The following is a 25,175-nucleotide window of genomic DNA, read 5'->3' as shown; positions in this document are numbered from 1 at the left end:
GAAGGACCTGGGGGTCCTGGTAGACAAGAAGCTGTCCATGAGCCAGCAGTGTGTCCTGGTGGCCAAGAAGGCCAATGGTATCCTGGGGGGCGTTAGGAAGAGCATTGCCAGCAGGTCATGGAAGGTGATCCTGCCCCTCTACTCAGCCCTGGTGAGGCCTCACCTGGAGTGCTGTGTCCATTTCTGGGCTCCTCAGGACAACAGAGACATGGAACTCCTGGAGTGGGTCCAGCAAAGGGCAAAAAATTTTATAAGGAGTCTGGAGCATCTCCCTTATGAGGAAAGGCAGGGAGAGATGGGGCGTTCAGCCTCGAGGAAGTAGAACTGAGAGGAGACCTCATCAACGTCTATCAGTACTTGAAGGGAAATTGCCGAGAAGGACCAGGTTCTTCCTAGTGATGCCAAGCAGTAGTACAAGAGGCAATGGGCAGATATTGATGCCCAGGAAGTTCCGCCTGGACATGAGGAAGAACTTCTTTACTGTGCAGGTGACCATGCACTGGAACAGATTGCCCAGAGAGGCTGTGGAGTCTCCCTCAATAGAAATATTCAAGCATCATCTGGACACAATCCTGTGCCATGTGCTCTGGGATGACCCTGCTTGAGCAGGAAGGTCAGAAAAAATGACCCACTGTGGTTCCTTCCAACCTGATCCATTCTGTGACTTTGTGATCTCAACCAGTGGAAAAATAAAATGACTCTGTTAGACTGTTCACTTTTCATATGGCTAATTAGAAAAATATTTTAATGGTGCAGACATCATATATATATTCAATTGCTATTAGCCATCAAGATAAAATCCTTCTCAGTCACAAACAAGTCAGTATCTTGTGTGTTGTGTCAATCGTCTCACCCGTCATATGGGATTTTATTAAAGCTATTAGTATATAATAATTTTTATTATTAAGGCATTTTAATTTAACGCCTTTATTGTGAATATAATGTCTCATTCTTCAACAGTGGCCAAGAAACTATCTTCTACATTTATTCTGGACCTCCACGCTGTAAAAGAAAAGCATACAGTTAAATATATTCCACTAATAGAACTTAAAACTGAGATCAGACTCTCTTTTACACTGTTATAGACTAAGAGACACAGTTCTAGTTTTAATTTCTGATTTAAATATTGACTTTTCTACCTATATAAGAGCAGATATCAGCATCCACCAGTCATGGCTACTTTTTTTCAAGGGAAAGTACAAAAAAATCAACACATGCTACCAAGAGTTACAGCTGCTTCCATGTCTCTTTCTCTGAAGAAACCTGACTCTTAACCTTCAAAATGTCCAACAAACACAATGCTAACAGACACAAGTTTTAAAATAACTTTCACTGCCTACATTCTGAAGTGCAAAGTAAAAACAAAGCCAAGCAGAATCATTACAATCTTAATGAGAAATTATTTTGGGAAATATAAGATGAGAATGAGAAAATTTCTCAATCTTAATGAGAATTTTTTTGGGAAAATAATGAACTGAATACCTTAAGAAAGGTATTCAGTTCATTATTTTCCTAAAAAAATTATTTTACAACTTACTTCACTGTTAAACAAACTTATGCAAAAAGTCAAGAAGTGTATTGCTGTGGGAAATAACTGATTTTATTTCTACTGTATAGATGAAGCCTACTTGCATATATGAAGATTTCTAGGTTTCCTCTACTAACATGGTTATGCTATATATGTCCTTACTGTTTAACAAAGCTTTGCAAGCATCTTATAATTTCAAACTCACCATCACTTCATAAATTCCTTGTATTTCGTGCATTCTCCGTTTTCAACCATCAGTTTTTACAACTGAGAATTGTTACAGAATAGCAGCAGATTTTTCTTGCCTTTCATGTACAATGTCATATTTACAAGTAGTGCAGAAAATATTTATATCAAGTTTAATAAAATGTTTCCACTACTAGAAATACAAGAGTTAATTTACTAATAAATAACATATAAAACTAATTTGAGAAATATTTTGTACTTTGATCACCTGGTAATAGCCTTTTCTGGTCTAAGAACAGACTTCTGTGATCCTGTCCCGCAAAGTCAAATTACACATTAAACAGCTGTTATAAAACAGGTAGTGGTGGCAATTAATGCAGGCTGTGACTATCACCAGCTTACCTGCACATCTGTTCTAAGTCCAAATCTCTCTACTCAGCGGTACCATGAGCTACTATACAGTGAGATTTGCTTCTGTATTCTTAAGAATACAGAAGGTATTGCATATGAAAACCAGGAAAGCCCAGGGCACACTCTTATAAAGAATTACTATGTAATGCAATGCTAGAAGATATAGAAATTAGCTAAAGAAGAAAACTTACTTGAATATATTCAATCTCTTCATCTGACATTTGTTTCCTTCTGTATTTCTGAGGTAAAGTTCTTGTTAATTCAGAAGTGTCTGGTGTGCCTTGTACTCTACTAACATGTGAAATATTTTGAGAGGCTGGTGATATGCCTCCTACAGATCCCTGTGGTTTTGAAGCAAGGAGAGATGGCATACTTGCTTGTAGAGATTCCTGTACTGAAACCCAGATTTCAAAACCATTTACAGAAATATTACTAGACAGTAAAATTAATAAGCAGCCAATAAAATCTACCATTGCTTGAAAATCTTATTCATTATAACAAATACCTGAAAGAATTAAATCACTCTACTTCTCACAACCTGCTTTTATTGTTGTTAAATATATCATGTGCAGAATATAAAAATTCTGACAGTAGTTTGAATGGCAGAAACACTGATGTGGAAACAAAAGATTTATCAACATACACCCTAACCATGGCTTTTTCACTGGGAAGCTGTACTTGGAGAAAAAGCATAAAGTTATGTAAATGTTTGTGTGTGGGCAATTACGTAGAAAGATAACTGAGATGATGCTTTTCATTTACTGCAACTGAAAACACAGACAAGTGAAAAAGATCTAGAGTCTTACAGAAAGATAAAGCTCACAACCACAACAGGCTGCACCATGCAATGCAGGGCTGTACCCATTTTTAATATTACAAAATGGCATCCTATCACATTTTGTTAATGATGTGCAGAATCACTACAAAGTATCAGGCATCAGCAATCAATGTTAATGAAATGTAAAGACTGAGGAATGCATGAAGTTCTTCACAGGTGAGGATCAGGAACTAAGCTTCAGGAATTCACATTAGAGAAGTTGCCTTGATTGTGCAGATAGAAGAGATGACAAAAGGACAACGTCAGAGTCAGCGTTCCAAACCTTAGGTCTGTGCCACCACAGCTGATTTTACAACGGAAATATGTAATTGCCCCACTAGGTAGGACAGAGATCATGGCAATATGTTCATTTCAGGACTCTGTCTTACATATGAGATAGGATCCATCCCAGGGTGATGAGGGAGCTAGAAGATGAGCTTGCAAAGCTGCTCTCCATCATTTACCAACGGTCCTGCCTCATTGGTGAGGTTCCAGAGGACTGGAAGCTGGCCAGTGTGACTGCCATTCATAAAAAGGTTATGAAGGAGGATTCTGGTAATTATAGGCCGGTCAGCCTGACCAGGTAAGGTTATGGAACAGTTTATATTGAGTGTCATCACACAGCACCTACAGGATGGCCAGGGTATCAGACCCAGTCAGCATGGGTTTACAAGGGGCAAGTTGTGCTTGACCAACCTGGTCTCCTTTTATGACCAAGTGACCCACCTGGTGGATGCAGGAAAGACTGTGGATGTTATCTATTTAGGCTTCAGCAAGGCCTTTGACACTGTCTCCCACAGCACACTCCAGGAAAAGCTGGCAGCCCATGGCTTGGACAGGAGCACTCTTTGCTGGGTTCAGAACTGGCTGGATGGCCAGGCCCAGAGAGTGGTGGTGAACGGTGCTGCATCCAGCTGGTGGCTGCTCACCAGGGGTGTCCCTCAGGGGTCTGTGCTGGGAGCTGTTCTGTTTAATATCTTTATTGACATGGACGAGGGTACTGAGTCTTTCACTAGTGAATTTGCAGATGACACTGAGCTGGGAGTGTGTGTCGATCTGTTGGAAGGTAGGAGAGCTCTGCAGAGAGACCTGGAAGGATTGAATGGATGGACAGAGTCCAACAGGATGAGGTTTAACAAGTGCAATTGTCGAGTCCTGCATTTTGGCCACAATAACCCACTGTAATGTTATAGGCTGGGGACAGTGTGGCTGGACAGTGCCCAGGCAGAAAGGGACCCTGGGGTACTGGTCCACAGCCGACTGAACACGAGCCAGCAGTGTGCCCTGGTGGCCAAGAAGGCCAGTGGCATCCTGGCCGGTGTCAGGAACAGTGTGGCCAGCAGGAGCAGGGAGGTCACCCTTCCCCTGTACTCGGCACTGGTGAGGCAACACCTTGAGTGCTGTGTCCAGTTCTGGGCCCCTCAGTTTGGAAAGGATGTTGAGATGCTTGAGCGCGTCCAGAGGAGAGCACAAGGCTGGCGAGGGGCTTGGAACACAAGCGCTGTGAGGAATGACTGAGGGAGCTGAGGGTGTTTAGCCTGGAGAAAAGGAGACTCAGGGGTGACCTTATCTCTCTCTACAACTTCCTGAAAGGTGGTTGTAGTCAGGTGGGAGTTGGTCTCTTTGTCCAGGCAAAATCTGACAGAATCAGAGGACACAATTTTAGTTGCACAAAGAGAAATACAGGTTGGATATCAGGAAAAGTTTTTTACATAAGGAGTGATAAAGCAATGGAATGGTCTGCCCAGGGAGGTGGTGGAGTCACCATCCGTGGATGTGTTTAAGAAAAGACTGGATGTGGCACTCGGTGCCATGGTCTAGTTGAGGTGTTTGGGCATGGGTTGGACTCGATGATTTTGAAGGTCTCTTCCTAGTCATTCTGTGATATGTAAAGGTATAACACCTGAGAAAGCTGAATGCTTCCACAGAAGTCCTTCCCAGGGCTCCAGAAAATTGAGCAAGACAAGTGCAACATCTAACAGCTGGACAGAAGCTCTATGTAACTATGAAATTAGCAGCATGAAAACTGCATATACGAAAGCATGTGAGCAGCTAGTACACCACAGTTTTGCCTGCCTTTGCCCTTCCTGGCTCCAGCAAGACCAATGACCACAAAAGAGAGGGAGCCAGTTTTAGCCTTAATGAGTCTGCTGCAGTTGCAGGATTGGGACAAACAATCAAACACCTGCAGCACTGTGATGAAGCTGCCATTGAGAAGCATATTAAGAAGCTGTCAGTCATAAGACTGGGTCTGAAACTCCCAAGGTGGTTGAGAAATAATGGAAGATGCCAAATAGAGCAAGGCAGAAGTGGGCCCATCTGAAGCAGCATTTTTATTGTGAACAGAGGGCAAAGTATTTTTGTTTCAAGAAATAATACACCTTACATATTAAAAAAACCCAAAACCACAAAACCGTTTTTCCATGTTTGTTTCACCTACCACAAAAGTCTAGAGATTTGTCAAGGATTTATTTTCCTCTACTGTATGTTTCAGTCTCAAGTGTAGTTGGAGTAGACTCATTAGCGAATTAAAAACACCAGAAGTACAGTAATCAAAAATTTTACTGTTGCTGCTTTAGCTCTATTACAGTCCCTACTACATCTCTCCCTTCCCTGTTTGAGACCATAATGGTGCAGTAGTAATAGGCCCACTAGAATTTGGCTGGCCTTTCACATCCCTAGTTGCTCTGAGGAGCCATTTAGCTATGTAGGAGCAACAATCTGGTACAATTAAATGCAGACTTTGCTACAGCATTCAAGCAAGACAAAGTAGGCTGCAGTTTACTAAGAAGATGGCAGATCCTGATGAAGGTAGAAAAGTCTAACACACTTTGAAGACATAGTCACAAGAATCTTCCGACACAGAGATAAACATGAGGTCAGAAACACATTTTCAAGCTTTTGAGAAAGTAGTTCACTGCCATGAGAGGTGCTGCATTTGGCTGAATTGTGCAAAATGTACAGAATTTTTACAGAAAGTTATTGCAGAAAATAGTTCCTGAAGAGTTCACAGGCAAATCAGAAGAGGCATTTATATGCACTGTGGAGGTTTTTAAATGTTGAACTAAACCTAAACTAAACTGTGGGCTTGATAATGCTGTGACAGATAACTGGGCATAGAATAATATCAAAAGAAGTGAGAATAACGTAACAGAGCTTTTAAAGACAACTCCTACTTTTATTTCAGATGCTTTTTGATCCAAAAGGACTTCTAAATCAATGTATTGCTAATATATGTCTGCTGTTTAAATTTAATAGTATTGAGAATACCATAAATATCAATATAGGCATAAAAGTTAATGTCAAAGATTGCAATGTAATATTTTTTTCCTCATAATTAGTTAGTAACACAAGAAAACACTTCTTAAAATGTACAGAGGACCAGATCTCCCAGCTATAATCATGTTTTGAAAAAACTGCAGAAAATACATCACACACTTCAACTAAGAAAAAATGAGGAAAATGCAACATCATTTATGCAAATATCACTGAATAACTAAAGCTGCTTCAAACTAAATTTGGCACAGTAATTTCAGTGAATATTAATATTTGAGAAAATGTAACTTTATATAAAGTAGAACACAAACACTGGAAATCCTTGTGAATCTTTCTTGACAAAAAAATAGAGATCTGCACACGTTATCAGCTGCACAGAAAAGAAGTTGTAGAGAAAGTTCAAGAGTTGCCTTGAAACTAAACCAAGCATGTTTCAAAAACCTCACTCCAGTTTAGCTGCATAGCTGAAAGAGAGAAACTGGGTCCCAGTTCTTAAATAAAGCAGTCTTAAATAATAAAGAAATGTGGCACAAGCTGTATCCATACCCAAAATACTTACTTTTAGGTCTGGGACCACTTTTTCTGTCTGGGAACTTTATTAATGGAGTATGTGGCTTGACTACCTAGAAGGAGACCAGGTAGTGGAAGAAACAGACACAGGTTACTGTGAATAATAAAATGAAATTCACAATGTATCAAACAAACACTCTAAACAGCTGCTCTCTGCACCCTACTCTGATACACTTACTGCTTCTTGAAGTCCTAAGTTTACCCCAGGAAAAAGTTTACTCTAAAAACTAGTCCTGCACCCTGAGGTCCAGATCAGGTACAGGCTTTGACTTCCTTTTCACATCAGTATGTGTGTGCAGAAATGGCCACTGCCATTACATAAATGCAACCACAATGTAGTCTGCTCTGGTGAGAACCCACCCAGTGCGCTGTGTCCAGCTCTGGGGTCCCTACAGCAAAAAAAAAACCAAAAACCCAAAAAACCAAAAACATGGACTGGAGTAAGTCCAGAGCAGGGCTATTAAGATGTTCAGAGGGCTGAAGCACCTCTCCTGAGGACAGGCTGAGAGCTGGGGCTGTTCAGCATGAACAATGCTCTGGGGAAACCTTACAACCCAAAGGGCAGGTTTGGATTAGAAAGATTAGGAAGACTAGGAAGAAATTCTTTATTTTGAGGGTGGTGAAGCACTGGCACAAGTTGCCCAGAGCATCTGTGGCTGCCCCATCCGTGGAAGTGCCTAAGACCAGGTTGGACGGGGCTTTGAGCAACCTGGTCTAATAAAGCTGTCCCTGCCCACGGCGGGGGGGTGCTGCAACTAGGTGACCTTTAAGATCTCTTCCGATCCAACCATGCCGTGGTTCCACAGTGCTTCAGCACACGGAATCGCGAGCTGTGCTCTGCCTGTACAAAGCACTTTCACCTTGGAGAGGCCCATCTTAGGAAGGAGCTGCCAGCCAGCTCCGCACTCGCTGCTATCACAGCCCCCGGCACCTGCGACACCGTGTGCGCGCGACTGCACAGCTCTCCCCAAGGACATCGACCGCCCCGGCGGCGTGTCCTCAAGCCGCGGCCGCCTCAGACCTGCTGCTCGGCGGTGGCAGCAGAAGCGAGCCCCGCCACCCGAGCCAGGGCTCCGGCTGTCCCAGACACCGCCGTTCCGGGGCCGCCCTTACCTGCACCGCCCTGGTAGCAGCCGCCATCTTGCTGCCCATGGTGAGGAGCCTGAGGGGCAGCTCCGGGCCCCGCCCACAGCCACGATCGCCGGCCGTGGGCGGGGCCTGTCTCTGGGGGCGGGCCGGAGCGCTGGCCTGGTCTGCCAAACAAGCCGCTTTACCTTGCGTTAAAAAAACTCCAAACCAAGTAAAACATTTTCAGGAAAATCAGCGTTTTATTATTTGATCAAGGTATCCATCTACAAAAAATAGCTGGTGATCACTCACCAAGTTAAAAGTGAAGTTACATGCCAAGATAACAAGGGGTACTACACACCCAAACTGTGCTGCACCCCAAGAGTCGATTTCCTTCAAACATCAAACAAACAACACCAACTAAAAAAAGCACAAATGACAGTGAAGATACGCAATAAAAGCACTGCTTAGCTGCACAGTCGATAGTATGATGACTCTAGTCACCTCTGCTGACAAAAGTCACTGCTAAAAAGAGCGTAACATTTCTGGTGTTTAAGATTATACATGCCTTAAAAACAAAAATAATCCCCTCCACACTTGCTAATAAATTTTCCTGATGAACTTTTGGCTGGGACTGAGCAGGGTCATGCACCCTGCTTGAGCTCTACGGCCTGCTGGTCCCCAGAAAAAGGGGTACAGCAAATCCTCAGTTTAAGTCCACTTCTACATGAAAACTTGAAACTTTTCTTGTGTTCTTGCTGCCTTTCAGAGGAAAATAAGTGCTTGAGACAGGACAGCCTGAGAAATGAGTCTTCAGGTAGTTTAATTTCATCAGCTGTACTGCCCACTTTGACACATTCTAATTCTCTGGAGAGAACAACATCTTCCAGAAAGGTCAAATTTAAAAATTCTTGAAGTATGTTTTTAAGAAACATATAATTTATGAAGTTTAGTTAAAATGCACACACTGTATAAAATAAACACCATATCTCCTGACTCACTTAAAATGCACGTTTTTTTCAAGCTGTAGAACAATTTCCTTTAAAGATGGATCTTCTGCCCAGTTAACTCTGCTTCCAATTATGAGGTTCTATAAATGAGAAAGATTTACAGGTTAAAACAAGTCCTTGTAAAGGACAATTCCTAGTAAAAATATCTCAAAGAAAGATGCTTTATAAGCTTAATTTGAAAGCCCTTGAAATTCACCAGTGTTTGAAGTAGGCAGGATGGAGGGAAAAAGGAGAAAAGGAAGTATTGCTTTAGATCCTGTTGTTGATATATAGGCAAAAAAGACCACCCAAATCCATGCGTTATTATTTCCTAGAGGGCCTTGCATACTACCTCTATGTTAAACACAGAAACCTAGAGAACATTTTTAACAATATGAAATAAAGTTTGCCTCAAACAAAAAATAACACAATTAACATTCTCACCCTGCCATTCTGGATTGAAAAGGGGAATTTAAATTGAACCAAAGAGGATTTGCTCTACTTAGGGCTCAGAAAATTTCATGAATACAAAACCAGGAGATAGTTTTAGACTTTAATCTAAATCCCAGTACAATGTTAAATTTCTCGTTCTCAATTTGAGATGTAATGACATTATCAATGCAAAAGGTTTTTTCCCTCACTTTGCATGACTCCACATTGCAGGTGACTTGCCAGCTGCTGCATGTATACAGACTAGTTAGCAGCCCCTGACACATGGATAACCAAAAGGGCAAAGTCTACACTGCTGAAAGAATCTGGAGACTGGCCGTGGCCAGGCCAAGGCTTTCACAGGATTGTAGGGGGTGACACAAACAGAGAAGGCCAGAAGGGGCAGATGAAGGCTCCCTGGTAACATGGGATTAACACCTGTTTATTTTTTCTAACTACAAGATGAGGAAACTTATTTGGTAGGGTGTGGAGTTGACTCAGAGTAGAAGGAAATACAGCCATTACTGTGACAGACGTTTTTCAAGAAAGACACATTATTTTTGTACCTTTAAGGAAACAAAGACAGATTGATAGACTGTCTCTAAACTCTGCAAAAAAATAATGCAAATATGCTTGTGACAATTTCATTCTCTTAGCCATTAAAGTAGTGGAAATCTTCCATCTATACACAGGTCTTCCACTGTTCAACTTAAAGGTTTTAGAAAACAATTTTGTGTTGTTAAGTTATATTTGCCATACAGTATATTATCTTGAGTGTAATCAAAAATTGTAAACTTAGTTCTAAAAGCCACACAACATTACCTGGAACACATTTTGAATTACTGTAGTCATCTGTCTTTCTTGTTCTAATTTATCAAGCATCTTCTCCATTTCAGCCACATTCACATGTGCTTGTTTCTCCTTTTGCCTTTTCTTCATGGTAGGAATCTGCTGTAGTTTCTGTACTCCATATTTTTTTAGTGCTGTTACATTATTAAGAAAATTAAGCATTAAGTAGTTAGGTGTACAGTAGAAATGAATATACTCTTTTCCTCACAGCCACCTAAAGCACTTCCAGTGCATAACCCTTATTTCACACTCCACTCCTTCCCTCCAATATTCCTCAATGTATTTCTTTTATGAAAGAAGCAACACATGCTGTGGCTACTTGGTTATCAATCTACATCAACTGGTTCTCTGGCCAACAGCAAAACAGAAAGTACATTGTATGCTGCCTGCATTTCCCTCACACAGGGACTAATTTGCATCTCTGTTCTATACCCTGTTTTTGAGTGCCACAACTTTTACAGGACTTTTTTATAACTTTAAAGACCCTTACTCCTTTTTTGGATTTCACTGAAACCAAATTCCAAAGTCATACAAGGAGTACATGAACATGACCAGTGAATATTACTATTTTTATAGGAAACCAGGTTAAAAACTAGACTGATTAAAAGTGTTTAGGGGCAGTTCATATGTTGAAAGAATGCTGGCAGAGCATTCCTTCCTTAATTTGCAAAGATATCAGTATGTTCATTTTTCCCATGTGAACAGTTATTTCACTGTGTTTGTTCCTTACTGTCAACATATACACAACTCTCTATGCGTGAAATCAAACAATAATTGTTAAAATTGGGGGAAAACCTGGTCACGAAAGAAAGAGCATTCAAGGAACACATTTACCATATGAAGTTCTGAATATTGATGTCACATATATATATATATATATATATATATATATATACACACACATACTTCTTTCTAAATAAATTCCCTCTCTATTCTGCAAATACCTCATAAATGTGCAGTAGGACAAAAAAGTATCTTTTAGGTGCTGTACGGCTGATTTAAATAACTAAACAATCTGTAACTTTCTGAGGAGCTTACCTGAAATAATAAAATGCTGCCACATTGTTTTTGAGTGTTGTCTTGCATCCCTCATTCTAATGTGTCAGTCTCACAAGTAGGGAACGCACCAGCTCATTTCTACACTACTTTCTACTCTTTTAACAAGTTTTATAACTGTGTTGAGTTTTGTTACTTCCCATGTAAATTAATGTTGCTACAAGAATAACTTTAAAATATGAACTATATGAACTCTACATTAAAATACAAACCAAAGTCAATACAGATAACACACTTACAGAGTCTTTTCCTTTTAATGTCAATCAGCTGCTGCTCCTTCTGGTGTACTTGCTGTAAGGAAAAAAAGTATTTTCCAGACTCTTGTCTTCAAAAATACTGAAAGATGCTAATACAATCCCCCAAAATAGCTAAGGGAAACTCTAAACCAGACTTACTTACATGATCACTTTAAGTAATCCTTAATTTTGACAGCAGTAGGAACTGCACCGATGTCACCACATATTTAGCTTTGAATGACTTATGCAGTCATGTTGCTTTCAAAGTGCACTCCTGCCCATGCTGAAGTTGGTTAACCTGCACAACAGTAACAGAAGATACAACTGCCACTCACCTGCTGATAGTCAATTATTGTCCCGCTGAGCAGTACTATGTGTTTCATTGTTTCCAGGATCAGACTAAGGAAGGAAACAGTTGCATACCTTAAGACCACTAATATAAGTCAATATCATAAATGTTTTAACCAACTTTATTTAATTTAAATAAAGAATTTCTGATTTCTCCTAATAGTAAATTAGTTTTATGTGTCACTTCTTTTTGCACTTACACTTACAATATCACTTCTTTTTACAGTTAATATACTCAGTGTCATTGTAGAGGCCAAAGAGTTCCGTTACTTCCCTCAAATTTCATTTAAGTCTGTCCAACATTTTACATCACAGAGTTTGGATGGCAACAAGAAAGCCTAGTCATCTGGAAATGGCTATGAATTAAAGCTCCTAAATCAAGGAGATGCAATCTCTTAGCTGTATTTCTGACAGAAATTAAACTTCTCATATTACACTTCATATGCATCCAGCCATTAAAAATGGGCAGGCAACAAAAAGCTACTTTTAAAAATTTTTAAGCTTTCAGTTCTATTTCAAAGACATTTTGCTCCTACATAGTTAATTAATAAAGGCAGCAAAGCAGAGGCAAGGCCATGTTACAAGCCTGTAATGTGCTCAGCTATCATAAATGCAGGTAATTCAGGCTCTCATGGCTACAAGCAGTTCTCACTAGTGAATCAAGAGTTATGATCTCTGTAATCAAAGGTGGGTAAATTCAGAGCCCAACTGCAAATCTAACATGGGTGTATGAAGTCTGATCATGCTGATTCTAGCTAGAAGGTAGACAGTATATAATTCTGTCAAATCTAGAAAAAGGTAGCTTGCTTTCACAAGAGCTAAAATGAAATAATCTAGAAATGTGTCACAATATATTGTGCGAAGTCCATTTCTTTCTAGCTGTCTGACTCCCAAGAACACCTTACCGTGAGTCCTCATCATCTTGTTTCAATTTGTTTCTCAGGGCATCCATAATTTGGGTCCTGCATATTGCAAGAAATAGCATATGACTGATGAGAACTCATAAGAAACTGAGAGAAGCAGGAAACAAAGAGAAGCAGATTTAACTAAGTAATATAAGAACATAATTTCCAGGATTCTACTTTCGTCCACTTTCACATTGGAATTATATAAACAAAATACTCAGTACCTTTTAAATACCACACTTCTTAAATAATGGGGCTTAACTCTCAGGACAGGAAAGACATATCAATGATTATTTGTGAGACTGGCAACTCCTTTTTCTCTTTTAACCAACATATTTGGACACCATTAATCCCAGAGTCTGCAGAAAGGAAGCTGGGCAAATGTGTGAATTCAAATAAACAGCCATGAAACACATGGGATGTCTAACATTATCAACTTCCATCTTCTCATAGGCATTTGGAAAATATTGCCAAGAAATATGCTTACTGATCTGTACAGTCACTCTTTCCCAACTGTAAACGAACTTATGGGTGTACACATTTCAACCTGTTTTTTGTTTTGGTGGGCTTTTTTTGTTTATTTGTTTGTTTTGTTTTCTACAGCATATCCATCTGCATTCCTATTATCCTATGGTACTTAAAATTTCCCCCATCTCCCATATCACTTTAAAATCCTGTTTTAATCAGACCTATGTATATATGCATCTATGTATGCATACACACAGAGAAAAGCTCCAAATAAAGGGTGAAGAAAATTCTACCTTTGCAAGGCCAACGTCTTGTTCTGGAAAGAGACTTTTGCTTCCTCTAGCTCTCTTTCCAAATCTTGTGTGGCACTGAAAGACAAAAAGCAATTAGACAAACTAACTGAGTGTGAAGATAACACAGTTTAAAAGCAGTGTCACATTTTAACTTGCTTCCTACATATCTAATGTAAGAATTTTTCATGTGAGCCACAAATCATTAGGGCCAGGAGTAATTCAGCATTAGTGAATTCTAGCCATCATGTAAAGGACTGCAAATTTAAAAGCCACACCAGATACAGAAGTACATTGGGACGATGAATAAAGCATTTCTTCCCCACAGTTCCTCTTAGTTTCCATTACTTTCACCAATCTTCTCTGAAGTACTGATTGTAAAATCCAGGAATTCACTAAGAAGGAATAACTAGAAGAGAATTTTGAAGTTATCCAGTGACATACCTCTGGATAAAGTTTTCTTCAATTCCATGATCAAGGAAATTTTCCTGGCCTGCAAAAGAGAATGTTGCTAAAACAAGCACAACAGAGACTTTTAAATACAATCTATAGAGCATAAAGAATTAGCATTTTTGTGTGAACGAGTTATTTCTTACTTCTATCTCAAAGCTTTATTATCTTTTACTGTTAATGAGGCTGTGTTATCAATCAACTGTATCAGAGAAATAATTAATTTAGCATTTTTTAGATGAGCTAGAGCTGGTTCATGACATTGCTCTATATATGCCACTGGATAGTTCAGTAGAAGAGCATGTACCCAACTGCACCCTGGGCTGTATCAAAAATGTGGCCAGCTGGTGATTCTGCCCCTCTACTCAGTTCTTGGCAGACTCCACCTGGGGTGCTGCATCCAGGCCTGGGATTCCCAACATAAGAAGGACATGGATCTGTTAGAGAAGGTCCAGAGGAGGGCAATGAAGATGATCAGAGGGCTGGAGCACCTCTCCTATGAGGAAAAGGCTGAGAGAATGGTTGTTCAGCTTGGAGAAGGAGTACAGTGACCTTGCTGAGTTCTTCCAGTCCCTGAATGAAGCTTACAAGAGAGCTGGAGAAGAACTTTTTACTAGGGTATGTAGTCTGTATTTGAAAGATGGTAGGTTTAGATTAGATAATACTGTGGGGTGATGAGGCACTGGTAGAGAGAATGCCCAGAGAAGCGGTGGGTGCCTCATCCCTGGGAGTGTTCAAGATCAGGTTGTCAGGTTGAATAGGCCTCTGAGCAAGATGATCTAGTGGAAGTGGCTGTGCATGGTGGAGGGTTTGGAACCAGGTGTGTTTAATGTCCCTTCCAACCCAAATCATCTCGTGACTTGACAGGTAATGGAAACACCTTAAATCAGTATTGCTGCCAAAACTTTGGCAAACTTTTGGCAAACTTTTTCAGCCCCAGTGACCAGATTTCTGAAAACCATCACTACACATCAGAGGAGCCTAAAGTTCAAACCCAGAAAAGGAAGGAAACGGCAGTGGGCAGCAGCTATATGGCATCTTTGCAAACATTCAAATATGTATCAAAAGCTGCCTAGAAAATGTGTTAAAATGTACAGTCAGGGAAAAAAACCCATCATTACCATAAGGAGCACTTTTGATAAACAATTAAAGAACATATTAAAAAACTATGTAAATATATATTTATATATAAAAATATAAATATAAATGCCACATCCCATTCTTTGTTAGTACAACATCCCACTGCGAGGAGGGATATACTTACTGGCAAGAATAGCCGTGTTGTACTCCATGAGCTGCGCCTTCAGTTGGTTCCTCAGGCTGCGGCGGGAGTAAAGCGACAACGGTCAGACGGTACGCATCCCTTCATCCCACCCCTGGGCTGCTCCCCCTCCCGTCCCGCCGGCACTAACTGCAGCAGAGTGGGGACACCCACGTCGCCCGAGCCTCCGTCGCCGCCCTGGGACCACGCCGGGGCCGGAGTCGGCTCCAGTTCTCGGGCCGGGGCCGGGGCCGGGGCCGAGTCCCGGCTCAGCGCAGCCATGACTGCACCTTCAAAAGGCGCGGCTCCCGGCGGCCCGCGCGGCCCGCGCCTGCGCAGAGTAGCGGCGGGGCGGGGTGGCCCAGCCCTCAGTGGCCCTGGTCCCGTACGGGAGGGAAAAAGAGAAAATAACGTTGACGGAGGTAAAGCGCGATAGTCCTTCCCTCTGACCTAGTAGTGGCGTGGAGATAGAAGCAATAGGTGCAAGCTACTAACGGAAGTAAAAAATTGACTGCAAAAAGTAAACACTCAGTGAAAAGAGCTGCTGCATGGACCCTGACTTAATTAGGTTTAAGAGCAAGTGCAGCTATCAAGCCAGCACAGTGATCCCTGTTCACCATTAAACCGTGACCTCAAGTGTCATATTCACACATTTTTGAACATGCCCAGGGATGCTGACTCTTGGCAGCTTGTTCCAATGTCTGACTACCTTGGACAGCCTCTGTAATTGTCTAAGGGAGAGGGTACATTACAGCTCCACCAGTCAGTGTCCTAGAATCCTCAGAAATTTCCTTCCTCTTTGAGCTCTGCCACCAGGCTGAGCAGATATCTACCTCACACAGCTGCTTTCTCTGCTGCTCCCAGGTCTAATCTGGCAGACGCTCCACCACCAAACTAGCAGAGCTCATGCCAATGCTGCTGTCCATACACACCCTGCGTGACCAGCCATGGCACCTGAGCTGGCCTGAGCTCCCCCAAGCTCTCCGCACTGGTCACAGGCTCCAGGGAGATGCCTCAGCTGCAGAAGGAAAGTAACTGTGCTGCCCTTGCTACCGAAAAAAAACCCCAGCTAAACAAAAATTGCAACAGCTTTAATAAGTTTAATACAAATACGGTACTTTGTATATACAGTGAGCAGCATTCTGCTTAAATTCGTATAGAAGTTTAAAATTTTTAGCCAGATCCCATACAATGGGAGAGCACAACTGTTCAATGGTGCTTATCTTGGTCTTGGTGTTGGTGGTGCGGGTGATTCCTTCAAGACCTAGAAATGAAACAACATACTTTTGAGACAATATTAGTATGGGAGATAATATAAAGGTTGGTCTTTATTGGAGGCCTCCAGGGGAAGATATGGAAAAATGCCCCCCTCCCCGCCATGGGGTGAATACAGTTTTATAAGTTTAGCAAATTAACATAATTGACAAGAATTCTCAATTAGATGCACAAGTGATGAAGTAATTCCCACCTGTTCAATCATCTCTGAATCCTCTCCCACCCTCTGCTCTTAGATAGGAGCTAAACTTTGCTTTTGAAAATGTGTCTCAAAGAGCTGGTTTCAACCTTGGCTCCCAGGAAGAACCAAGATAGGATAGGGGCCTTGAACCCCTGGGGTTTGGAACCTCTGGAATGTGTTTTGTCTTTCTGCTAATCCGGGTAGGGAAAAGGTGAGGTGAAGTACTGGGGCTAGCTAGGAATTATGTAAAACAATAATCTACTGAGCAATGAATATATAAAAAGGAAGTATAACAGCAGAAATCATTCTGGCAGCAGTGGCATATTTCTTCGTAACTGCCTGCAGAGAAATAAGGTAGATTTTATCCTGTTTAATATCCTGTTTGTCCTGTTCAATATTTCAGCTCACTTAATGCTTGGTGATCAAGCCAGGCCCATCCTAGTACACAAACTCTGTTCATGGATGGTCCAAGCCACCTAAGCAAGATAAAGATCTTCAGCTCAGAAGTGAGCAGATCTTATGTAAGTCTGTCTGCAGTGACTCAACTAAACCAGCCTCTATGTGCCATGTAGCGACACATAACCACACATATTCCCCCCACACCCCTGCACCCTAAGATTCTTACCTTTTGCTTGGCAGCACACTGATTCACATTGATTACATTCTTTGACATATGCCGTATAACTGAAAGAATGTCACTCTCAGTATAAAATGTGTAGCATTGCAGAAGTGGTAACTGAAAGGAAGAGAATCCATTACATAAGCCCATTAGAATAATCCAAGTACACTGGGTTTTTCATTTTCAATTTTGCTTGGACAATTATGGTCTCTTGTCTCACAGTGGAAGGTTTTAAAAGGCCCTACTACTGTCCCCTTTTAGTGGTCCACAGGGATACAAGAACATGGTGAAGTACTGTGAGGAATGGAGGAAGCGCGCACCTTTTAAGCTGCTGCACAGGCACACTGAGTCACAAAGTAGCAGGTGGCCTGACAAGCACAACTTATGATCATGCATCCATCAAAGAGTTTCAGAGACAAAGAGAAGGCAGCTGCTGCAATCATGGATGGAGGGACATGAACCATGTCATAATTCACAATGCATAGCTCCATCAGGTACTTAGCCAGAATGTTCAGTTTTACCTGCATTAAGTCAGAGTTGAATATTGGCTATCTCCAGGGCAAGAGGAACCTGTCAAACCTTGGTTTAGTTAAACAGTAAGAAATACTTCCTTAGAGAACTCTTTCAGAGTACAGGGTTGAAATTCAAGTGCCTTAGTCACAGAACACTTCTGTTATATACTCTACTAAAGAGGGCTAGACAAGATAGAGCAAAAGGAGGAAAAATGGTGGGGGCGGGGGGGAGGAAGAGAGAGAGTGAGAAAGATGCCACTGGAGGTTGGGGAGTGCATCCACGAGGTGGGGGGTGTGCACACTGCTTCACGGGCGACTGGACATGAGGTGAGGGGGCACTCAGGTGGAGGCCCAGAAGCCTGGACAGGGTTGCAGTAGAATCACAGCAGTGGGCTGGATCAGAGGCCAGCAGGTGGCTTAGGCAGGGGCACAGGGAGGCAGAACAGACACAAAGGTGCACAAGAGCCAGTGAGGAAATGAGAGCCAAAAGGCAGGCTGGGGCCAGGGCAAACAATCAGGGGATGGCAAACAAGGCTGGAACTCCTGGTGGGAGTCTGTTATAGATCACCCAGCTAGGGTGAAGAGGTAGATAACTTATTCTACAAGCAGCTGGAGGATGTTTCAGGATCAGCAGCCCTTGTTCTTGTAGGTGACTTTAACCTGCCAGACATTGCTGGCAACTCAACATAGCAGAGAAGAGGCAGTTCTAGGAGGTTCTTGGAGCGCATGGAGGACAACTTCTTGTCACAGCTGGTGAATGAGTCCACCAGGAGAGGGACAATGCTAGACCTGCTGTTTGCAAACAGAGAAGGGCAGGTGGGAGATGGTGGTTGGGGCACAGTGATCATGAAATTATAGCGTTTTCAATATTTGGTGAAACAAAGAGGGGCATCAATAAAACTTCCATGCTGGACTTCTGGAGGGCAGACTTTGGCCTATTCAAGAGACTTATTCAAAGAGTACCTTGGAAGCAGTCCTTCAAAACAAAGGAGTCCAGGAAGGATGGGCATGCTTCAAAACAGAAATCTTGAGGGCACAGGAGCAGGCTGTCCCTATGTGCCGAAAGATGAGCCGATGAGGAAAATGACTGGCCTGGATGGGCAAGGAGCTTTTGAAGGAACTTTTCTTTTTTTGAAAAAAAAGAGGGTGTATCATCATTGGAAGGAGGGTCAGGTATCTCAGGAAATGCTTAAGGGAGTTGCTAGGTCATGTAGGAAAAAAAATTAGAGGGGCAAAAGCCCAGTTAGAACTCAATCTGGCCACTTCTCTAAAGGACAATATAAATTATTTTTAGAAATACATTAATGGCAAAAGGAGAGCAAGGACAACCTCCATTCTCTATTAGATGAGGGAGTCAATTTGGTAACTAAAGATGAGGAAAAGGCAGAGGTGCTTAGCACCTTCTTTGTCTCAGTTTTCAGCAGAAAGACAGGTTGTCCTCAGGACAACTATTCTCCTGAGCTTGTAGATGGTGTCAGGGAGCAGAACAGCCCCTGTGTAATCCAGGAGGAAGAAGACCTGCTGAACCATTTAAGTCCTCATAAATCCATGGGACCAGATGGGATCCATCCCAGGGTGATGAGGGAGCTAGAAGATGAGCTTGCAAAGCCGCTCTCCATCATTTACCAACGGTCCTGCCTCATTGGTGAGGTTCCAGAGGACTGGAAGCTGGCCAATGGGAGCCCCTTCACAAAAAGGGTACAAAGGAGGATCCAGGTGACTCCAAGCTAGTCAGCCTGACCTTGGTGCCTGGCAAAATTATGGAACAGTTTATATTGAGTGTCATCACACAGCACCTACAGGATGGCCAGGGTATCAGACCCAGCCAGCATGGGTTTACAAGTTTGACCAACCTGGTCTCCTTTTATGGCCAGGTGACCCACTGGGTGGATGCAGGAAAGGCTGTGGATGTTGTCTATTTAGACTTCAGTGTGGGGTTTCACCCCCGGATTGGGGTGACCCTGAAAGATGGAAAAGTCTCTCCTCCAACCCGTGCCTTCAAAGAAAGACTCAGTAGTCCTCTGTTGTCCGGTCTCAAGATTGTTTATTGTTGGTTATCTAAAAGATTCTTTTCCTGAACTGCTGTGGCCCGTTCAGCAGGTTGGACAAAGGCACACTGCCCTCCCAGGGGGCTGGTGCCATCTTTTATATCATATATTACGTGTTACATGTTTATACTTTTTCCCCAATGCCTACTATCTATATTGAATGGTGACTTTCTACACTAATCCAATCTGTGAGTGCCAACATCACCAAAGACATGGAGGCTAGGAAGGAGAAAGAAGGAGGACAGGGCACACCCAAATCCCTCCATTGTAGACCTCCTGACCCCCATGTACAAAACTTGGACCCCTGCATACAAGGCTTAAAACCCCCCTGTACAGCACTCAAAAATCCTTCCTTTCACTTCGTGACTACTTCTACTACGATACCTAACTTGTGTGTGTGGCTTGTAATTCTTCATACAGAGTTAGTAAGTTGCTCTACGGGCTAAGATCAAAACCCCACGTGTGTCTTTGGCTGCATGCCAGGGTCTCAGAGCCCCCTGCCAGTGGCTCTGGCCATCCAGGGCACCCAGAGAGGTGTCCTGGGTTCCCACACTTTGGCAAGGCCTTTGACACTGTCTCCCACAGCACACTCCAGCCGGCATCCAATGGCTTGGACAGGAGCACTCTTTGCTGGGTTCAGAACTGGCTGGATGGCCAGGCCCAGAGAGTGGTGGTGAACAGTGCTGCATCCAGCTGACAGCCAGTGGTGTCCCTCAGGGGTCTGTGTTGGGGTCAGTCCTATTTAATATCTTCACTAATGACGTGGATGAGGGGACTGAGTCCAACAGCAGTAAAGCTGCAGGTGACACAAGCTGGGATCACATGCCAATCTGTTGGGAGGTAGGAGGGCTCTGCAAAGGGACCTGGACAGGCTGGATCAATGGGCCAAGTGCAACAACATGAGGTTTAACAAGACCAAGTGCTGAGTCTTACACTTTGGCCACAGCAATCCCCTGCAGTGCTACAGGCTGGGAACAGAGTGGCTGGACAGCGGCCAGGCAGAAAGGGACCTGGGGGTTATGGTTGACAGCCAACTGAACAGCTGCACTTTTGAGTACTGTGTGCAGTTCTGCCCCCTCAATTTAGGAAGGCTTTTGGGACACTTGAACACATAGAGAGAACGGCAACAAGGCTGATGAAGGGCTTGAAACATAAGCCCTATGAAGAATAGATGAGGGAGCTGGGGTTGTTTAGCCTGGGAAAAGGAAGCTTAGGGGAGACCTTATCGCGCTCTACAACTACCTGGTTGTAGTCAGGTGGGAGTCAGTCTCTTCTCCAGGCAAGCATTGACAGAACTAGAGGACACAGCCTTAAGCTGTGCCAGGGAAAGTTTAGATTAGATGTCAGAAAAAAATTCTTCACTGGAAGAGTGATTGGGCACTGGAATTGGCTGCCCACCAAGGAAGATGGTAGAGTCACAGTCCCTGGACATGTTTAAAAAAAGACTGGATGTGGCACTCAGTGCCATGGTTTAGTTGATGAGGAGGTGTTAGGTTAGGTCATAGGTTCATAGTTCATAGGTTAAACTAATTGATCTCAAAGGTCTTTTCCAACCTAGTTCACTCAGTTAAAAAAAAAAAAAAAAAAAAAGAAAAAATGGGTAAAAACAGGCTAGGGCCAGGGCAAGAAGCAAAGAAGCAAACCTCAGCAGGCTGGAGCCAAAGCACAAAAATAAGATTCAAAAAGCCCCTCTAATCATCAAGCCTCAAATGCAAAAGCAGGGTCTCAAAAAAGCCCCAAGCCAAAAACCCACACTTAAAGAGCAAGTCTCAAAAAGCCCAGGGCAATTGTGACACAGTTACTTTTTATGCCACTGGCTCTTCCCAAAGGCTGTCTGCTCTCAGGAGACCATTGGCCCAGTCCAACGTTTCACCATCTGATTGGAGAAGTCCCTCTGGGGAGTTCAGCGTCTCCTACCACCTGTCCCATGTGAGGTATTGCCCAGCAAAGTCCTCCTGGAGACAAGGCTTCTTTGAGTTGCGTCCCACACGTGGCCCATGTGCACCCCTCCTCCACATGCCTCTGACAGCCATTGTTGAGGGAAACCAAAACTATATTGGCTCCTCACAATCAGGCATGCATTTTAACACTGCATTTTGGTATGTTAGGCTCATGTCACAGGAACAGATAAATAAAACTCATTTCTACATGGAAGACAGGTCTCAGCCAGGCTCAACTGCAGTACTCAAAAATTTTGAGCCATTTTTACAAGTTGCCACAGATAAGTATTGCCTTTTCCAGATTCAATTTACAGTAACACCTGTTCTCAACACTTCTGCAATCTTTGAAGCTCTTCTTAGGCACTGCTGAGAGGGCAACCCAGAGAGAAGTCCAGGGCTTTCAGAATCTTCATCTCCATGTGGTGGATACAGACCTTTGAGCAGGTGTGGTCAGCTGCATAGCTAAAGTTTCCAATATAAGGGTGAAGAATCTCCTCATATTTGGTGGCAATGTACATAGCAATGACACCAGCCAGCTGCAACTTCACCTTGGAAACAGCATTGTCTGGTAGAAAGAAGCAGTAGAGATTTACTAAATGATTTGGTTCACAACACAGGTTTTGAAGGTAGTCAGCGTAACATTTGTTATATGGCAGGATGTTCATATGCACTTGCACAGAACAACTACACATCCTCTGTTACCTCTACTGGCACCTGCAGGGGTGTTAGAAGGCCTTGAGCTCAAATCAGGGAGAGAAATAAGCAGTTTTGATACATCAACTCACTATTGATAGCCAAGAGCTTTTTGTGGTACATGCAATTGAGAATCGAATGTGCTTTGTTGGTCATCTGTATTGTTAAGGGTATGTCCAACCATGTAGGGTGTTACTGACCAGGATTCATGCTTTAGCCTAGGGTAAAAGCCCTTTGTCAACTGACACATCCAGTCACTTCTTGAACACTTCTGGAGAGTGACTTTCCCACTTCCCTGGGCAGCCCATTCCAGTATCTGAACACTCTTTCAATAAAGAAATTTTTCATGTCCAACCTGGACCTCCTCTGGCACAGCTTGTGGCCATTTCCTCTTCTTCTGTCCTTATCCAGAAGTTTGGTACAGATATAACCCACAGGGCGCAAGGTTTCCTTGCTCACTAGACATGGGCTAGAAAGAGCACACTAATAGTATTAGTAGTTGATTGGTCTAACAACCAGCATCTCTTCATATTACCGGCTGAGTTCAATCCTGTATTTTAAAGTTGAAGGAGGCTTACTAATGCCTTTGGAGAAATCATCAGTGAAAGTGAATCCCAACTCCAAGACAAACCACACCTACAAGGACAGTTTACTGCAAATGTTGTTAGATGCCTCCCAGCCTCCAGGTGTCTCAGATAGTTGTAGATGTCCTTCACATAGTTGCTGCACAGGGTGGGGTCATTACTATTGTCCATGTCTGGGTCTTCAGACTCAAGCAAGACATTAGAAAAAGCCTGACATAATATGTGTCTTCTGTTGGATGACATTCATGTATTTCCATGGGGTTTGGAGACTGATGCTCTGACTACAATGAAATTCAGAAAATCAGTGCTGACAGCACCTCTCTCCACAGCCCAGTGTGGGCCAAGCTGCAGTCCTGCAGCATGGAGCACTGCAGGGGCTCATGACCCCTATTTCAGAGCACTAGAGAAAGGCACGGCTCTGCCGCAGCGTCAGCAAAGCACTGGGCTGGGGCAGGGGCACACAGTACAAGGAGACTGGGACTGGTATCGGCGGTGGGACTGGGACTGGAATTTAGGCTGGGACTCCGGCGTTGGCGGTGGCACGTTTTCCGTGGCGAAAGCCTTCTGGTAACCATCTAACCATCCTCCCCGGGGCGGCGACCTACTTGACACTTGGCTGCCCTTGGTCTCCCTTCAACTTGGCGACTTCTTGGCGGCTGGGCGCATTCGGCTCAGCCATGCAGTTCCGATGTCCCCCCATCGTGGGGGCGGTCGCCGTCCCTTTCTTGGGGACCGGCGGCGCGCTCTTCTCTTTCGAGGGATCGGCTGCGGAGCGGGACTGCAGGGGAGGGCAAGAGAAGGGCGGTGAGAGGGACGGCGCGTGTGGGTGTGCGCTGCACGCCGCGCCCCCGGGCCACTGGAACGGGGGAATCGGGGCAGCCCTGCAGGCAACGTCGGCGGGCTGGAGGAACGGAGCCGGGGCAAGAGTTCCGCACGGCTTCGGAGCGGAAGTGCCGTAGACGCGAAGCTGAGTGGCTTCACGTCTGCTTCCTTCGCACTACAGGGCTGAAGGGGAGCAGAGTGAGGGAACCAAAGGGCTGTCCCAGAGAAAGACAAACGGACGCACACCCATCGCCCTCCCTGCCCCCGGGCTGTACCCCGCACTGCCCGCCAAGATGAAGGGAGGGGAAGGGAAGGAGCGAGCAGGACACGAAGGGCCGCGCAGGTGCCTCCCTGCGAGCCACGGCAATATTCTGCTCCGCTCCCCCGCCCGCGCCGAGCCGAGCCGAGCCGAGCCGAGCTGGCCCCACCACGCACGTACCGAGGGGAACCCGCCGGGCAGGACAGAGAGCAGCGGCACGGGCTGCGCTGCGGGCGCCGCTTGTTTCAAACCTCCAGGCTCCGCGTCTGGTTGGCCGCCCATCGCCCGCCCATTGGCCGCCGCACCTCCGCAACTCGCGCCATGCTTACGACCCCATGGCTTCTGCACCGGGGAATAAAACGTTATTGGAAAACACGAACATTTTCCTCTTTATATACACACGTATTGCTCGCCCGGAGTTCCTTTTCAACCTGTTTAATCTTTCAAAATGTTTTGTTGCAGCTCTCTGCATACAGATCAGGTGACTCAATTGAACCTCCCCATGCCCTCCGACTAAGATACTAATCAAGCGGCCTCCACCTGTGGTTTGAAAACCTGCCCACACAGCACAATTCCAATAGATCTTGTGGGGAATCCTGAACCCTTCTTTGGTGGATTTTTGCCAGACTAAACAAATTTAAGATGGATGTTGTAAGATTGACAATGCTTGTTGCCATCATCTTCCTGCCAGAAAAGCCAGGAAGAACACTGTGCATGTGTGCTGGCTAACATGCAAAACCCTGCCAAATGCAAGCTAAGATGCAGGTCTGCATTTGCTGTGAAGTATACAGGTATGGGCTCATCTTCACTGCCATGATCACAGTGCCAGTCACCTTGATTTGTTTTGGGTTCTGCTGCTACAGCTGAAGTAGGAAATAGCCATTTGCTCAGAGGAAGCTGTGGCAAGCACAAAAGCTTTACAATTATACTAAGATAATGATTTAAAAGACATAATCACCCTCCTTTTCATCATCTTCATTTCATGTCACAATGGGGTTTGCTGAAATATTATCAAGTCTAATACAACCACCTCAAAACAGGAGTGGCACATGTAAACATTAAGGGAAGCTTTTAGTTTGAGAGTGGTTTCAAAACCAAAGTATCA

The 25,175-nt window shown here is 43.7% G+C and overlaps 3 protein-coding genes across 4 annotated transcripts; all 3 read right to left on the bottom strand.

Moving 5' to 3' along the window:
* Positions 1–711: 711 nt before the first annotated feature.
* MRPS36 (mitochondrial ribosomal protein S36) lies at positions 712–8,004 on the bottom strand. 2 transcript variants are annotated; one of them, XM_038125538.1, is made up of 4 exons: positions 7,902–8,004; positions 6,778–6,841; positions 2,317–2,540; positions 712–1,002 (listed from the first exon to the last, which is right to left on the bottom strand). In XM_038125538.1, the coding sequence occupies exons 1-4, from the start codon at positions 7,938–7,940 to the stop codon at positions 985–987; spliced, it is 345 nt and encodes a 114-aa protein (XP_037981466.1). In that variant the 5' UTR covers positions 7,941–8,004; the 3' UTR covers positions 712–984. The 2 variants fall into 2 exon arrangements, with proteins under 2 accessions (XP_037981466.1, XP_037981467.1); XM_038125539.1 differs by having other exon boundaries at positions 2,317–2,519; positions 7,902–7,995.
* A 104-nt stretch (positions 8,005–8,108) lies between these two features.
* CENPH (centromere protein H) lies at positions 8,109–15,470 on the bottom strand. The gene is made up of 9 exons (XM_038125540.1): positions 15,289–15,470; positions 15,141–15,196; positions 13,871–13,919; positions 13,430–13,504; positions 12,669–12,725; positions 11,751–11,814; positions 11,419–11,470; positions 10,097–10,257; positions 8,109–8,946 (listed from the first exon to the last, which is right to left on the bottom strand). Exons 1-9 carry the CDS (start codon positions 15,417–15,419, stop codon positions 8,854–8,856), a joined length of 738 nt encoding a protein of 245 aa, XP_037981468.1. The 5' UTR covers positions 15,420–15,470; the 3' UTR covers positions 8,109–8,853.
* A 4,975-nt stretch (positions 15,471–20,445) lies between these two features.
* On the bottom strand, positions 20,446–23,232 carry CCNB1 (cyclin B1). The gene is given in 3 exon segments (XM_038124356.1): positions 20,446–22,080; positions 22,083–22,382; positions 22,965–23,232. Coding segments are annotated over 3 exon segments (633 nt in total). The 3' UTR covers positions 20,446–22,015.
* Between the last annotated feature and the right edge of the window lie 1,943 nt (positions 23,233–25,175).

This window comes from Motacilla alba, chromosome Z (assembly GCF_015832195.1).
Source record: "Motacilla alba alba isolate MOTALB_02 chromosome Z, Motacilla_alba_V1.0_pri, whole genome shotgun sequence".
Lineage (NCBI taxonomy): Eukaryota > Metazoa > Chordata > Aves > Passeriformes > Motacillidae > Motacilla > Motacilla alba.
Note: the sequence above shows the minus strand (reverse complement) of the source record. Positions and strands in the feature narration are given on the sequence as shown.